We start from the raw sequence: 15,753 nt of genomic DNA on the forward strand, positions 1-15,753 counted from the left end.
AAACAGTAAAATTTTTATTTGTTTTACAATACAATTTATTCCTGTTATTATTATTAATGATGAAAGTAGTTGTGCATTTTTTTAAAGTCTTATAGTTGAAGTGAAGCAGTCAGGTTTACATTATTTAGTAAACTGATTTCCACTTTAATTAAAAAAATATAACAAACACTATTAATGTAACCATTTGAAAGAAAAAAGGCGTGTGATGTCACACTTTAACTGTGATGTTTGTTCATACACACATACACCCCTTGTTTTCTTTGACTGAGAAAACCCTGTAAATAGCATAAATATGTGGAGTGACCAATAAAAATACTCTCACCTAAGGATATGACCAGATCCCTCCTCAACACAAAGCCCACCAATCTCGGAGACTGCTGTGAGATCACCACAGGAAAGCCGCTGTAGGTGGTGTCTGTGATGAGTCTCTCCACCTCCTCTACAGTCATTCCGCTCTCCGTCAGCACAGACAGCAGTGGGTCGCCCCGCCGTGGCCGCATCACATCTGTGGCAAGAGTCTTGTGACGGAATTCTTCTTTGGCCTCCAGGAAAGGGTAACCGTTGAGGCGGATGTGGGCCTCGTAGATGCTCTCACGACCCAGAGCGTCCGCGACCCATTTGCTGGTCATGGCGGCAGCCATGAGGGGCACGATGTACTCTAAACCTCCCGTCAGCTCGAACATAATGACCACCAGAGAGACAGTCATACGGGTCACACCACCTAGAGTAGAAATAAGAAAAAACAACAACTCTTGCTTGCTAATTTGACAATGTAGCATATAGCCTAATGTAGTGATTTAATAGTCTCTAATGCAAATTATAAAACTAACAACACTTCATTAAAACTGCGACAGTCAAAGGAGTCAAGGACTCTGCAAGGTCAAGCTACATTCCTGAAAGCCACCATTAAATGCTTCTGCATGGAAGACTGCACAAGGCAATTTGGTTGCGAAGTGAAAAATAAATCATCTGGAAAATGAATGTTCAGGAAATTTTCACAGAGATGCAGAAGAATCACCCCTCACCCAGACAGGCTGCTGCGCCCACCATGGCGTACAGGCCCGGCGTGATGCAGTCTGCCCCTGGAGAGCACCAGCCTCTGAAAATGTCCCCTTCGTGGTGGCGTATGGCCAGCTGCTCCATGCACACACCAAGAAGTCGGCCTGCTATGGCCCCCACCGCCATACTAGGTATGAATAAACCAGATGGCACCTGGAGAGAGAACAAGGAGCAAGACGGAATTAAAAGATAGAGATGACAGAGCTCACTTGATATGCTTTGCCAACTTATCAACATTTTTTTTTAAGTTTTATTGTGACTGGGCTGAATCAATACCACATTGTTGCCTTTCTTATGATGCCAACCTCTGGTACTGAGAGTATTAATAATAAATAGATACCCAAGGCAACAACAAATAAACAATCTCAGAGGATGAACCAAAAAATTTAAATAATAATATTAATAAAACTAAATAATAATATAATATTTTAGTATTATATAATGGTATTGTTAATAAAATTGAAAACCATTAACTATGATTGTTTTCACTAATTTAAATAAAGCTGAAATAAAGTAAAAATATTAGATAGAGATACATACATATACATACATAGTGTATACAAATATATATATATATATATATATTCATACAAAAATATTGAATAATAAATGTATTATTTATTAAATATAAATAAATATATATACATGTATTAAATATAATACATATATATATATACATATATATATATATATTTAAACTAATTATTTATTTATTTATATAATACTATTATAATAAATAATTAAGAAATTAGGAAATCTTGCCTTGCCAACTACATTAAATAAAATTAAGAATTTTGAAGTTGAAGAACTAAAATGACTAAAAATACAAATAAACCTAAATGGAAATATTTACAAATTCTAAAACTAATAAAAATGACAAGTCACATAACAAAATTATTAAAACTAAAATTAAAATGAAAAAAATATAAAAACAAAAAAACAAATTCAAACTATTTTAAATACTATAATAGTATTAACAGTAAAACCCGCTCAGAAACTAGTCACGTGATAAAGCCAAGAAACAAAATTTTCCAAAATTATATTGTACCATGGTAAATCTGTGGTATTAAAGAGTTACTATCTAAACTATTTTATTATATTAACTCATTTAGTGGTTTTATACTCAAAACTGTCCTGATATTTGAATCTGTTTTGCCTTCAAAAAATACATCTGGGTCTTTCACCTTCATGCCAAATGTAACCACAGTGAAGATCATCTTTAAGAGCAGTGCAAGAGCTAGCTGCCACATAGCTGTATAGAGATCTGGCCCTGCCAGCCGAGCCCCCAGGCCATTAGCGGCAGTGGCATTAACGCTTCCTGATGCGCTTCCACTGTTGCTGGTGTACCCGCAGAGTTTCGATGAGTCCAGCAGACCACAGTCATTAAACAGCTCTGAGATCAGTTCGCTGCTGCTCATCCGGGTGTACTCGATTGGGAACGCTAGAAACGCTGTTAACAGGGTGACCACCACAACCTCAAGGACAGGGTAGTGCCCAAGGCAGGTGTTCTTTCGGAGCCGGCACCAGGCAATGTTAGCACGAATAAAGAAAGCACCCCAGAGGCCACCGAAGATGCCCAGAAGCACAAAAGGTATGAGTTCCAGAAGATGCCAGGGAGTGTGGAACTCCACGTAGAAAAGGACCAATCGGCTGTTGCCGAAGGGATTAATGGAGCGAAGGGTGAATGCTGCGACCAGAGCAGCGAAGAACGAACGCCACAGAGTTTTCAGAGGGAAGTAGTAGCTGACCTGAAAAAGAAATGCATGAGAAATATGGTCACTGTCAGATGTTAAAACAACATTCAGCAGATGTTTTCACAATTTTAGATTAAGCATTAGACTACTGTGAAAAAAGTTTGCGGTCAGTGAAAAGTCAGAAGCAAACGAATACATTTATTCAGCAAGGACACATTACATAAAATTACACATTATTTCAGTTATCATACATTGAGTATGCCTTGTAATGCACATTATCATGTAATGTACGGTCTCATGAATAATTCGAACCACAGTTAACACATTATAACACTTATCAATTCATTGTTACACTATTCAATTTAAATTCGGAACAAAAAAACAACAAGATATAATGTATTACAATGCACATTAATATAATAAATATAATGCATTATTATAAATATAATGCATTATAGCCTTTAATAAACCTTTAGAATGCATTACAAATAAAGGCTTTAAGTTAAGTGTGACCAATGTTTCTTGTCAGCATATTAGAACAATCTCTAAAGGATCATGTGACACTGGAGACTATATTTTAAACTTAAAATATATTTTAAATCTTAAAATAGAAAACAATTACTTTTAATTGTAATAATATTTAACACTATTTCTGGCCAAAATAAATGCAGTCTTAAGCATAAAAATAATTTTCACAAACAAAAAAAACAAAAAAATCTTACCTACCCCAAACATTTGAACAGTAATGTATATGTGAATTTTAGAGTCAATAACTCATTTTTTGTGTCTTTCAAAATTACATAAAAAATGCAATGCATACAGAAAGTCAAAGGACAATAACAATGATAAATGTTTTAAATTTTACAAATCTTTTGTGGGGAATAAAGTTAAAGTATTTCAGGGAATTATAACCATTTTGAGCTCATAATTAAAAGGCTTTTATTTGTTCATTTATAAAGAAAAGTAAAACGGTTTGTTTTATATTATTTTTTTGTTTTGTTGGCCAAATAAAATCATATCATCATGACATGTATGCACATTGAATCACAGAGAGTCTCTCAGTTGGTCATGATCATAAAATGACCCACTCAAAAAGCAGCCTGTCTGGGTTTATACTGGTTTCTTTGGCTGATTGTATAATAACCCCTCCAAAAGAAAAAGAAAAAAATCAGAAACATAAGTCAGAAATACACATCTCTTTGTTTATGGAAGGACTGCTGAAATATAAAATGCTTACCTCTTCCAGACTGAAAAGCACTCCTCCAATAGGAGCACCAAACGCTACAGACACTCCCACTGCAGATGCTGCAGACAACACCTGATACACACACACACACACATATATTTACATTCCATTGCATTCTTATTTCCTAACTAATATGCGCAATAAAGAGCATATTCACCCTACTAAATTCATGAACAATCAGCCTATACGGTATAGAAAAAGCCTCGTCTGTTCGCTATTTCTATTACCAAATTGGCACTGGCAACTTCCAGCACATCAGTTAACAGAGACCAAGCCAAGAGGCTTATATCAATGTATTACATTACAAGTTTTGATCCAAGACACAAAATACTTTGTTACTTTTCCATCAGTCTATCCCACACTCCCCTCTCCCTTATCTCTCCATCACTCCATTCCTCCTCTCCTTATCTCCCGCCCCAGTTCCTCTCACCTCTCGTCTCTTGGCCTCATTTCGACGGTATTTGGTGAAGAAATGGCATAGGATGTTTGCGCAGCAGCAGGCTACGTGAACCAGCGGACCCTCCTTCCCCAGACTGAGGCCGGACGAGACGGCCAGCACCAGTGTGATGGTCTTGATGATCAAAGTCCACTTCCCTAGGTAACCCCGAATTATAAAGCCACTCAGGATGGTCTTAATCTGCAAGCATTCAGGATTGGTTATTCAGGATTCAAAATGATTCAAAAACTGGCCATTTTCCAGACCATAAGTTGAAGAACGGTTTTGATTCACTTAAGCAGTTATTCTTGGCATACGAACATGTCTTAATGGATCGTTTTAAAAACAGCCATTAAAAATGTCCTTAAATCTCCTCTGACAACTCCTCCACATGAATTTAAATCAGTAGTACAACTACAATAATCTAACATGGGGTTTTGTCAGACAGACAGTGTGACTTATGTCAGAAAGCCCTTCATTGTTCTTTCTGCCAAGGTTAGAGAGCAGGAGCAATTGTGGTTGAACATCTGAAAACATTTTGAACATCTGAAAACAGTACAGAAAACTGTAGAACTGTCGAAAACTATAATAAACAGATATAATCTGTATCCAGAGGCGGACAGTAGTGACGTATTTTTACTCTGCTGTAAAAGTACTTCTCAGGTTATACTTTATCAGAGTGTTTTTTTTTTTTTAGAAAACTTTACTTTACAACATTCCAAAGCATAATATTGTACTTTTTACTGCACTACGTTTCATATTAAATATAATTTAATACTTAATTGCATTAGAAATCTATTACTTTCTTACTTTTACTCAAGTAAAAGTAATTCAAAGATTTACTTGAGTACAAGAAAGTACTACATTTTGAATGTTCTTACGTATTAAAGGTAAAACAAACAACAACTTTTATATATGAAATGAAGTGCAGTAAAAAGTATGACATTATGCTTTGGAATGTAGTGAAGTAAAGTTTTCCAAAGAAAAACACTCTGATAAACTACAGATACTTTTAAAAGTTACTTGAGTAAAGTAAAAATACTTCACTACTGTCCGCATCTCACTTTACTCAGACAGTTTGGAACAGAAAACTGAAAAAAATAATAAAATAAAAAAATTAAGATTTTAAGGTATAAAACGGCTATTAAATCCTGACTCACTACTGTGCACTTAACAGAGGGGTGTTTTTTTAAATCACATTTAAAGTGAAGCAGAAGAGACAATGTGATTGTAAGGCTGGAGAAAAGCTCTACAGTGAGTGGTTTGTTGGGAAAAGAGCTTGAATGAGTGGAAAGATATATTACATATATAGTTTGTATGAGCATCTCACCTCTGGTATTCCTGAACCGCAGGCATAAGGGGCAAAGGCTCTCACCAGAATCACTGTGAGGAAGGCGAAGAGAAGAGCCCAGCACATATACATGAAATAATTCAGCACATACAATCCAGGCCCCTGCAGGACACACACAGGATACAAGTGAAACAAAAGAATCTTATACACCGTCACCCCCTACAGGACATATTCACAGTTAGGCCACAATTATTTTACATGCTACATACTATTTACTCGCATTCTAAAGTCTGTGAACCTCGATTTATAATTTTGAGTCTAAAAATAATAAAGAAATGAATGCTGGACGATTTGAGGAGGATTGTTAAAGCTTATACCTGCCTCATCGATGAGGTGTTTGTTTAAGAGTCTTTAAAATAATGCCTCAAAACTCAAGAGACAGCATCCTAAAAATGATCTAAATTCAGATGGGAATAAATGTTTAAATTCAAAGAACATACGCTACCATTTTTTTTTTTACAAAAGTAAAAATATAATTAAATCTAAGATTAAAATGCATGTTTTATTGTCATTTGTTCAAAAACAATATTGTAGCTTTGTACCACAAAGGGGTGATATACACTACCATTCAGAGGTTTGGGGTTAGAAATTAGGGGATAGAAATGTTAGAAGTTATTTTTATTTCAAATGAAAAAAAAAAAAAGCTGCATGATTGTCTTCAACATTGAAAAGATTAAATGTTTCTTGAGCACCAAATCAGCAGATTAGAATGATTTCTGAAGGATCTTGAGACACTAAAGACTGGAGTTTTTAATCAGTGATACATTACATTTTAAAACATTAAAATCAATCAGTCATTTTAATTTGTAACAATATTTCAATATTCAATTGTTAATATATCTTTCATCAAATAAATTAATCACTGTTGATCATAAAAGACTTGTTTTTTAAAAACATTTTTAAAAATGTTACTGACCCCAAACTTCTGAATGGTAGGACATATCAACAAGTGAAGAACTCTAACCACAGTGAAGAAAGGCAGCTGGAACTCATTTCATTAGCCTTCGCAAAACACTCCGTCATACATTTATTTGGAAATCTTTGCGCTAAGCATGTTTGTAAAGCTTCGATTCTGCTAAATTGGAAACACTTATTACAACAACCAGACAGAAAATGAAAAGGAAACATACATCTGTCCTTCATCTGTCAACATGTCAGCAACAGTGTGATATTTTATGAAAACAATAACCACGAATGTTTGCGCTCTCTCATGTCACTGGAAAAATGAATGCAAAATTTCATTCAAAGCGGTAGAAAACAACATAATGATGAAATGATTACAGATGTAATATTCTCCTCCTGGTATTGTACTCTCTCTCGCACTGGTAACATGGATCTCCGTCACACAATGCGCCTGTCTGGGACAAATACAGAACCCACCTCACTGACTCCAACCATGAGTTCTGCCCAGCTTTTCCACTGAGGACACTTGTCTCTTTCCTGGAAAGTGGTCTCATTGGAAGCCCAGCAGCAGTGTTCGTGATTAAACCAGAACCCGTTCAGACACACGCCCTCTTTAAGGTCTGTCATCCAATGGGCAGCAATGTCTATACCTCCGGCCAAGGCCCCTGGGAGACATGGGACACAAAAGACCTTCAATTCACATCATATGAACATATTTTTCCGACAATAATCTTTTTACATTTCCTAAAGAGAATGCGAGTGGTGTTTGCTAATGCAGACTTGCCCCCATAATGCTACGATATTTTGGGAGTTTGCCAGATCATTGCTATGTGGTTTCTACAGTGCAGTTTTAGCACATTGCTAGGTGTTTGCTTAATGGCCCAAGTCAAACAAGCTCATCCTCAAGTTTCTACAATATTCTAGATACGATCCTAGTACCCTCTTCAATGCAGGTTTAATGTTTTTTTTTGTTTTCAATTTTTATGTTGCCCATCAGGCTAAAATCTTAGATCTGACAGTGAAGAAAAGTGATAGCACATCTCTTGTCAACATTTGAGGTATCATTCGCTCTCCCTATGTCACAAATAGTTGTGATGAGTTGTGTACTTATGAGCAAGAGTAATACTGCTGCTCGCTAATTTTCTTTATATGAAAGCCCATTTCTGACACACACACACACACACACAAACATGCTTTGGTAAATCATAATTATTAAGTCATAAAAAGTCATAATTATAACACACAAAAGTCAAAATTCTGAGATACCAAGTCATAATTATGAGACAAAAATGTATAAATGACAGTCAAAATGTTGGTCAAAACTGAATTATCTTATTATTATGACTTAGTATTTCATACAACATTTTTGTTATAATTATGATTTACCAAAGCATGCTTTATCCTTAGATGACAGAAATATGCTTCTATATACCATCGAAGCTTATTTCCGACATGAGAGAAAAAAAAACATGCTTTCAGAAATCCATTATGAAAGTCATAATTATGTGATAAAAAGTCACAATGATGACACAGTATGTCAAATAATTATAAGATAAACGAAATCTCAAAAATATTTGCAATACAAAGTCAACAAAATTCTTATAATTACTTTCCCTCTCATAATTTCAACTTTTTTGGTCACAATCAGTGGCGGCTCCTGCCAATTCTCTCAGGGGGGGGCAAATGTTTGCATGATTAATGAGGATAGGTCACCCATTCAATTGATAAATTAACGGCTAGTTAAAGATGTAAAGGAAACTGAACTACTATAGTATTAATTAAAAATAAACTGACTCTAACAATCAATCTCTTGCTCTCCTTATGTTTCTACATGCGTGTTAACACAATTCAGCAGCAAATGAAGACTGAAGCCAGGATGTGGTTTTCCAAAAATGTTTTTACTTCAATTTCAGTTTAATAATAATTGAAGTCACATAAATCACTATTTACACAACTCACATATTACACTGCTCACTTACATTACACTGCTCACTTACATTACACTGCTCACTTATTTTTTTCTTTTCTTTTCTTTTTTCACATTTGATAAAGATATTAAAGTAGTTTTTCATTTTTTTCTTGTTAAAATTCAAAATAGTTTTTAAATATTATTGGATGTCACTGTTCCCACCAATCCTTGCACAAGTTAAGGTTACGCATGATGACGAAAGCACGTTAGTGCCAGCCCTCCCGGAACTCAGAGATTGCATTGCAGTGCCTGCAGTTCGAAAAAAATGATCTTTGTATGGAAGTCTATGAGAGCACTCGGGGCGATTCTCAGTCTGACAGAAATCGCCCAAAAAGGGGCGGTACTACACAAAACGTGACTCGACGCTGATTGGATTATTTAGAGGCAGAACAAACAGTGAAGGCTAGCGTCACACTGTGGTTGAATGTGAAAGAAACAAAAAATTGGTGGTGCGTCGCACAATCGCCCTAATGGAGAAACCTCCCCTGGTCACAATTATGATTTACCAAAGCATTTTTTCCTTATATGGCAGAAATGGGTTTTTATACTTTAATGATGAACACAGAAAGTGCTGTAAAATTAAAAAAGTATTCAGCAGAGGCCATTAAGCAGTTGATATTTAGTAGGAAAAAAAAGCAATCAAGATGTGCGAAAGTAAACAGGAAGTAGGGAAGTAAACAGGAAGTGGGCTGACCTGACATGAGTCCAATGAAAAGCATCAGAAGCCAGCCGGAAAAGGCATCACTGATGCTGAAGAGCAAGGCTACTGTGGACTGCTTACTCTTATTGGTGATCTGAAAGAAAGATGAGCTGTTAAAGCTGGAACTGAAGGGTGAGGTTTCATAAGCAGTGTCATTCCCGCTCACCTCTCGATGCCGATCTCGGTCTTTAGACTTCTCCCTAACCCAGTCGATGGTGTTGAAGTCCTCGTAGGTGCCAATGCCAGGAACAGTGTCATCCAGTAGATCCATCAGCTTGGGACTGTTGTTTGGCCTCCATTCTGCTTTACAGCGGCCTACAGGGACAAAACACAACAAATTCTCATGGGAAACCAGCAGACACTATGCATATTTGCGTGCAGCAGTGCATGCCTATGCCATTTTTCTATTGTGCAAATAGAATGCAAATAAAATGGCAATTAAACATGGACAATTCCCATTGTGGTTTGAGAGGAATAACAGATAACAATCAGTTCACTAATGCATTGTCAGTCAGAGCTGTTAGCGTGTGTAGGTCAAAAGTAATGCACTTTGACAGAGCCAGACAGACTTGACTTAAAGCCACAGATAACACTGGATGAAGTCAAAGTCAAAATACAAGCCAGTTTGAACAGGATTCACAGTGAATGTTACATGTGTTGTTTACACAATACATAAAGCACTTTTATTTTACTTCTAGCATGTTTACTCAGAAACAATGACTAACCTTGAAAACACAAAATCCTTTATTCCAAGAAGAACTATAATTGAAGAAATTGAATGCTACATTCAGAGATGATACTATGCGATCGGACTAGACAGGAATTGATAACTAGACAAGCTGCTTTGGCCACGGTCATAACAGAATGAGCTTTATTGCCAAGTATGTTTACAGAAGGCTGGGTGATAAAAAAAAAAAACAACATAAAAAAAAACCTCTCTCTGTATTTTTTGGCTGAAATGCGATATACAGTATATCTCTGTATTTTGTACGCTTTCTATTTGGATACAAAAAAATCTGTATTTATCAAAAAAATAATAATAATTTTTAAATATATATATATATCCTGCCCAATGTTGTCCAACAAATACATATTAAAGGCTATGAAAACAAATACAGTGAATATAATCATGTAGGTTATGCTATATATTATGTGCAAAAAAGGGTTAAAATTACATTACATTATAGCATTGTAACACTACAATCTAATAACAAACATAATGCTTTTTAAAGCAGAAGTTAAATTCACTAAACTAAAACTTAAAACAAATAACACCAAAAGCACAGACTAATTGTATTAATTGTAAGTGCTATTTTGATTCCCCCATTACAGTCATTTTATAGTTAGTGCTATCATAAAAATACACTTACCTGTAGGTTTAAACTTCTACACATGGCACATTTATTGTCCAACAACAAATATTTTAGCAAAATGTATATTTTTGTCAAAATTACTTTATTGCGCTCTGTCTGTTTGGCGCCATCTCGTTCACTGACGTCTGTGAAGTTTAGCAGAGAATCGCGTGCAGAAGGCTCATGCACTCCTGACAGCAAAATTAAAATCTTTCCATGACTTTCTAACATTTACAGATGGAATATATACCTGTAAAATATAAGATATGCACAGAGGAAAACACCACATCTCAAACGCATTAAACAGCCTATCTGTCAGCACATGAGACAAACCGCTTTAAACTACACGTTAACTATATCTTACAAGCCATTTTAAATGAATATGTTTATTTTTCAGATGCGCTCGTATGAAACTAAGGTATATCGATATAAAAGGTATTGCCTCATCATACCATATCGATATATCGTACAAACTCGATATACTGCCCAGCCCTAATACACACAATGAATTTGTACTGATGATTAAGTGAAGTGAAACACACGTCAAATGTTTCAGATCAAACAAGTTTAGCTGGTCTAACACAAAAAGATACCAGGCCTTCAGACTGGTTCTAAAAAAAATGTAATACAAATTCAAAGATTCAGGCTCAACTCGAAACAAGGCCTCTGACAGCACAGCACAAAGCAAAAATGTAGAAAAAAGGCCAGCAAACATTTTGAACAGAATCTTCTTCAGTGCTTAATTACAGGTGCAAGAGTCATCTTAAATTGTAATTAGGCGCTGAAAAAGTCATGTTGTAATCAAAACGTTTGCCATTCCTCAGCAAAGCTTTGTTTGTTTTTTTTATCTTACACTTGCATTTTTGGTTGTCTTTTTTAATGTTTGAATGTTCAAATCATACTCAAATAGGCTGAAGAGGAAATTAACAGGAAATAATAACAGAAAATTTTAGCGCTCCAAATAGATCTATGGGAAAATAAGGTTAAGGGAACAGTGTGGACTTTGACCCATAAACCTTTATTTGAGTCTGATGTACTTTGACTTAGTGGAAAAACATTAAGGAGGAAAAGATGTTTAAAGCATGGGGGTTTAAGAGGAACCAGAAGCTCTGTAAAACAAGTCTGTGTGCTTTTATTATTATTCTGTTCTATATAGTCTTATTCAATTCACTTTGGTCTCATATGTTGGGTCTTTTACTTATGATCCAGTTAAGTAAAAAAAAAATTAATAGAAGGAGTAAAGACTGAGTCAGAGAAGGAAAGAGAATAGACATTTATTTACCATGAAAACAGCAGCTCAACCTAAAATGAACTTTCATTGTACTTCCTCTCAGTTCTTAAAATCTTCAAATCATTCTTAAGAAATGAAATTATGCTAATGTTGCTGGTATCTTTAAAGTATAACTGTGCTGACATAACTCCAGTGAATACTGAGCAACGGATTATGTGACTTGTTCTGACAACAAGTATCATACTTCAACAAGTGGTAAAATGCACACGAAGGCTGTAACTACATTTCCTGCCTGGGAAAGTGACTCATGACTGTCTCGTACATTTATCAGTATAATCATGTCATGCTTGCTGTAAACCTCAGACAGAATTGAGGGCACACAGTTCTGTCTCCATGAGCAAGACTCTCCAAAATACTTGTCATTGATCTCTCCCCTCCTCCCTCACTTTATTTTCTCTTTATCTCTCAGTGCATCTCTGAAAACAAAGCTGAAACCCACAGAGTGCATAATGTTGCCCTAGGCACACACAATTCATTAGTATTTTGCCATTGTTTGCTCAAACATTGGAAGAATAAAGGGTTTTCATGCTGAACTTCATTCGAATTATTCAGAACACCCACACAAAACACATGCACACATAAAGAAAATTTCACTAACATAATAGTACCATAAACAACCATGGTAATACTATGGTACTCATTTAAGTTCCTTGGAACAAGGATTTTAGCACGTAAAATCCTTAAATACAAATACGTTCCACTTCAGGCTGTGGCACACGTGTCTTTTTCCTGTGAAATCTACACTGACTTTTGTATATAAATTTTTAATAACTTTTATAATGTTTCAAAATTAACAGTTTCAAAATGAACACTTAGTTGTTTCCACCATGGGATAAAAAAAATAATAATAAAGGGAATCTGCAAGTCACAAACTCATAATTGTGAACAAACTGAGAATTGTGAGATATAAACATGAAAAGTTTATACTGACTTTTTATCTCACAATTCATACTTTTTTCTTGCAATTCAGAGTTATTTTTGGATTCTGAATTAATTCTTAGAATTGCAAGAAAATGTATGAATTGTGAGATAAAAGTCAAATTATCCTATCCTTTTTTACCTTATATTTATTAATTACCTGATTATCCATACGTATTTTTTGTTAGTTTTTTTTTTTATAGAAAAAATAGTGTTAAAATGTGAGTATAAAAAATACATCAGGTTATGGAGGAGTGCTTATTTGCATAATCGCTCGATCATCATTGTATTGCACTGCGTTATGATTTGACCCCAACAATAAAAACTAGCTTTAGTAACTTAAGCATTTAAATAACATCTTACTACACCGTAATTTTGGGATATATTTATATGCATTTTATGCTAGTCTGCTACACTGCTAAAGATCTCACTGAGTTACATTACAAGCTATCATGATTTCATCTTTTTGGCCATATAAATATCAGCAACTGCATCAAATTGCATATTTTTTGCTCAGTTTTTTTTACTCCTTGAGCACTATATCATACTATATGAACCAAATATGACACTCAGTAAAAAAAACGACATGCAAACTTTTTAATTTTTTAAGATTTTGTCTAAAACGTTTCCATTTGAAAGAAACTAGACTTTCTGACTACTTCATAAATCAGGCTTCACGAGGTTAAGGTAAAACACAGACAAGAAGGAAGAGTGAAATGAGGAAGGTGCTGTAGATTGTGAAACAGACATGAAAAAGGAACTTCCTGGTATGAGAACAGTCTGTCAGTGACATGACACACAGCATCATCAGTATCTGCGCAGAGAGCAGAGTGATCTGATCCCACCAAACTGACACCTAGATGTTTTACAAAAGAAGTGTGTGATACTCCATTCAAACTGTAGTCTATGCTTAATCTATCAAATATTGTTCGTAAAACAAAACCTAAACACCAAAACAAACCAGTTAATCTTGTCAAAGCATAAAGTTCTTTGATAAAAGCTAAAAAAGTACAGTGTGTCTAATATAAAAGGTTAATATCTTCTGTAGTGCGTGCGTCCTACCCGCGCTGTAATCTCGATCCAGAGGCGGGACATCCTCACTGAAGTCCACTGTAACATCTGAAATGTCCACCAGCTCATCATCACTGCTTCCACTCTGATAATTATCGTCGCAAAACCCTCCGTTGTCCATCACCTTTGTCAGAGCGGAGAGAATATAAGGTCATATAGTGGACTGAGGGGTTATTCTTCGTCCACTTATCGTCCTCAGCAGTCTGTTGCGAAATTACGACATCGTTCCAGCAGAGCAGATATGAGCAATCACTAATAAACATGATACAATTCCAGTAAATGGTGTGTTTATCAAGATTTGAATGACTATACTGGTCACGCTGAACGTTATTAATAAACCAAAATGAAGCGATTCATAAGAGTCTACAGTTCAGGAATCGGGCTACGCTGATCGCGCTGTGTGTTTCTGATTCACTTAAAAGAATCGGCTCATACGAGTCATTCGTTCAAGAATCGGACTACGCTAGTCGCGCTGTATGTTTTGATGCCCTAAAAACCGGCAGATGAATCATTTGTTCGTGAATCGCTCTACACTGCAGAGCCAATGGCGGTGTAAGTATTAGTAGCCTATAAGTCGAGTAAGTAGTGCAGGAAATTCATAAGAACCGGTTTCCAACCTTGAACCTACCGCAAAGTGGGGCATCGGTCACCCACCTTTCGACTAGGTTTCTGAAATTATGTTAATAAAACTCACTCAGGTTTCAAACTCCACCACTTCCTTTATCTTGCTCCGCTAACATTTTACAAACCAACTAATATAATATTACACAAACAATTTCCAAAAACACAACATCGTCGTATGAAGGCTTCCGAGTAAGTTACGTTAGTTAATACTGATTTTATTGACCACTTTTAAAGTCATCAGATAGTTTGTCAATTATTGCAGAGCTAGAGCAATAAAGTGGCCTAGTTATTGATGTCCTCTATTTGAGTATTTGAAGTAGCTGATAACACTTTACCCTTTGGATGTTTTAGTTATTACCACATCTAAACAACACAACTGTCATTTATCTAGCCATCTGTCACGCGACTCTTCAATCGATGCTAATTCGTTCTTCTGAATGATTCGATCCGTCCAATTGACTCTGAATTGGCTGGACCTGAGCAAAAAAGTTTGATACATACCACTGTGGTTCTTCAGGTAGTGGTCGCTATTAGTACTGGACTTTACGGAGGCGCCAAGTCTTGTGATCTGGATTTTAAAGTCCTTCGATGAAGCAATGCCGACGCAATCTTTCACAGCTGTCTGCCAGCTCCGTCAACTGGTGCGTCACACTTCATCCGGCAAAAGCATCTCACAGCCTCTCCAGCACGGATGCCTTCAGTCCGACCGTACAGACCTTTAGCATGTGATAACGCTGGAAGAGGAAGGTGTCCGTGTACCGATGCATCGTTGGGCAAGGGGGGTTTAATTCAGTAACTGTTCCCTTCCTCAAAAACGTGAACGGCTGAACTTGACGTGTTTGGAGGTCAATAGCGCCACCCAACGTCTTGGGGAGTTACTGAAATTAATTTCATTTTTCTCCAGCAGCACTTATATTGTGTAGTAGTGTGACAACAAAGTCCTTCAGATAAACAATTTTAAGCATTTTTTCTAATTATTGTATACTAATTAAACGTTTAGTTGTTGATCTCATATTAATTGAAAGACTATGTGGAAAATCTTAGTATTAAAATCATTTCAGAACTAATGTAGAAAAGATCAAATGTGATTACAATGCTAACTGGTTACACAGTAACTTGCATGTTAAGCTTTCAGTTGT

At 35.8% G+C, this 15,753-nt stretch overlaps 1 protein-coding gene across 1 annotated transcript in view; it reads right to left on the bottom strand.

Annotated features, from left to right (window-relative positions):
* LOC107691961 (H(+)/Cl(-) exchange transporter 5-like) overlaps positions 1 to 15,425 on the bottom strand; it is a 34,320-nt gene extending 18,895 nt beyond the window's left edge. The window contains exons 1-11 of the mRNA XM_016490826.1: positions 15,116 to 15,425; positions 13,982 to 14,114; positions 9,525 to 9,673; positions 9,353 to 9,452; positions 7,167 to 7,354; positions 5,766 to 5,888; positions 4,430 to 4,636; positions 3,991 to 4,071; positions 2,244 to 2,807; positions 1,026 to 1,212; positions 323 to 721 (exon numbers count right to left, since the gene is read on the bottom strand). Of these exons, the coding sequence (XP_016346312.1) occupies positions 323 to 721; positions 1,026 to 1,212; positions 2,244 to 2,807; positions 3,991 to 4,071; positions 4,430 to 4,636; positions 5,766 to 5,888; positions 7,167 to 7,354; positions 9,353 to 9,452; positions 9,525 to 9,673; positions 13,982 to 14,111 (2,128 nt within the window). The 5' untranslated portion in view covers positions 14,112 to 14,114; positions 15,116 to 15,425. The remainder of the gene's footprint in view (positions 1 to 322; positions 722 to 1,025; positions 1,213 to 2,243; positions 2,808 to 3,990; positions 4,072 to 4,429; positions 4,637 to 5,765; positions 5,889 to 7,166; positions 7,355 to 9,352; positions 9,453 to 9,524; positions 9,674 to 13,981; positions 14,115 to 15,115) is intronic.
* Between the last annotated feature and the right edge of the window lie 328 nt (positions 15,426 to 15,753).

The sequence above is a fragment of the Sinocyclocheilus anshuiensis genome, unplaced genomic scaffold, assembly GCF_001515605.1.
Source record: "Sinocyclocheilus anshuiensis isolate Anshui unplaced genomic scaffold, SAMN03320099.WGS_v1.1 scaffold426, whole genome shotgun sequence".
Classification (NCBI taxonomy): domain Eukaryota; kingdom Metazoa; phylum Chordata; class Actinopteri; order Cypriniformes; family Cyprinidae; genus Sinocyclocheilus; species Sinocyclocheilus anshuiensis.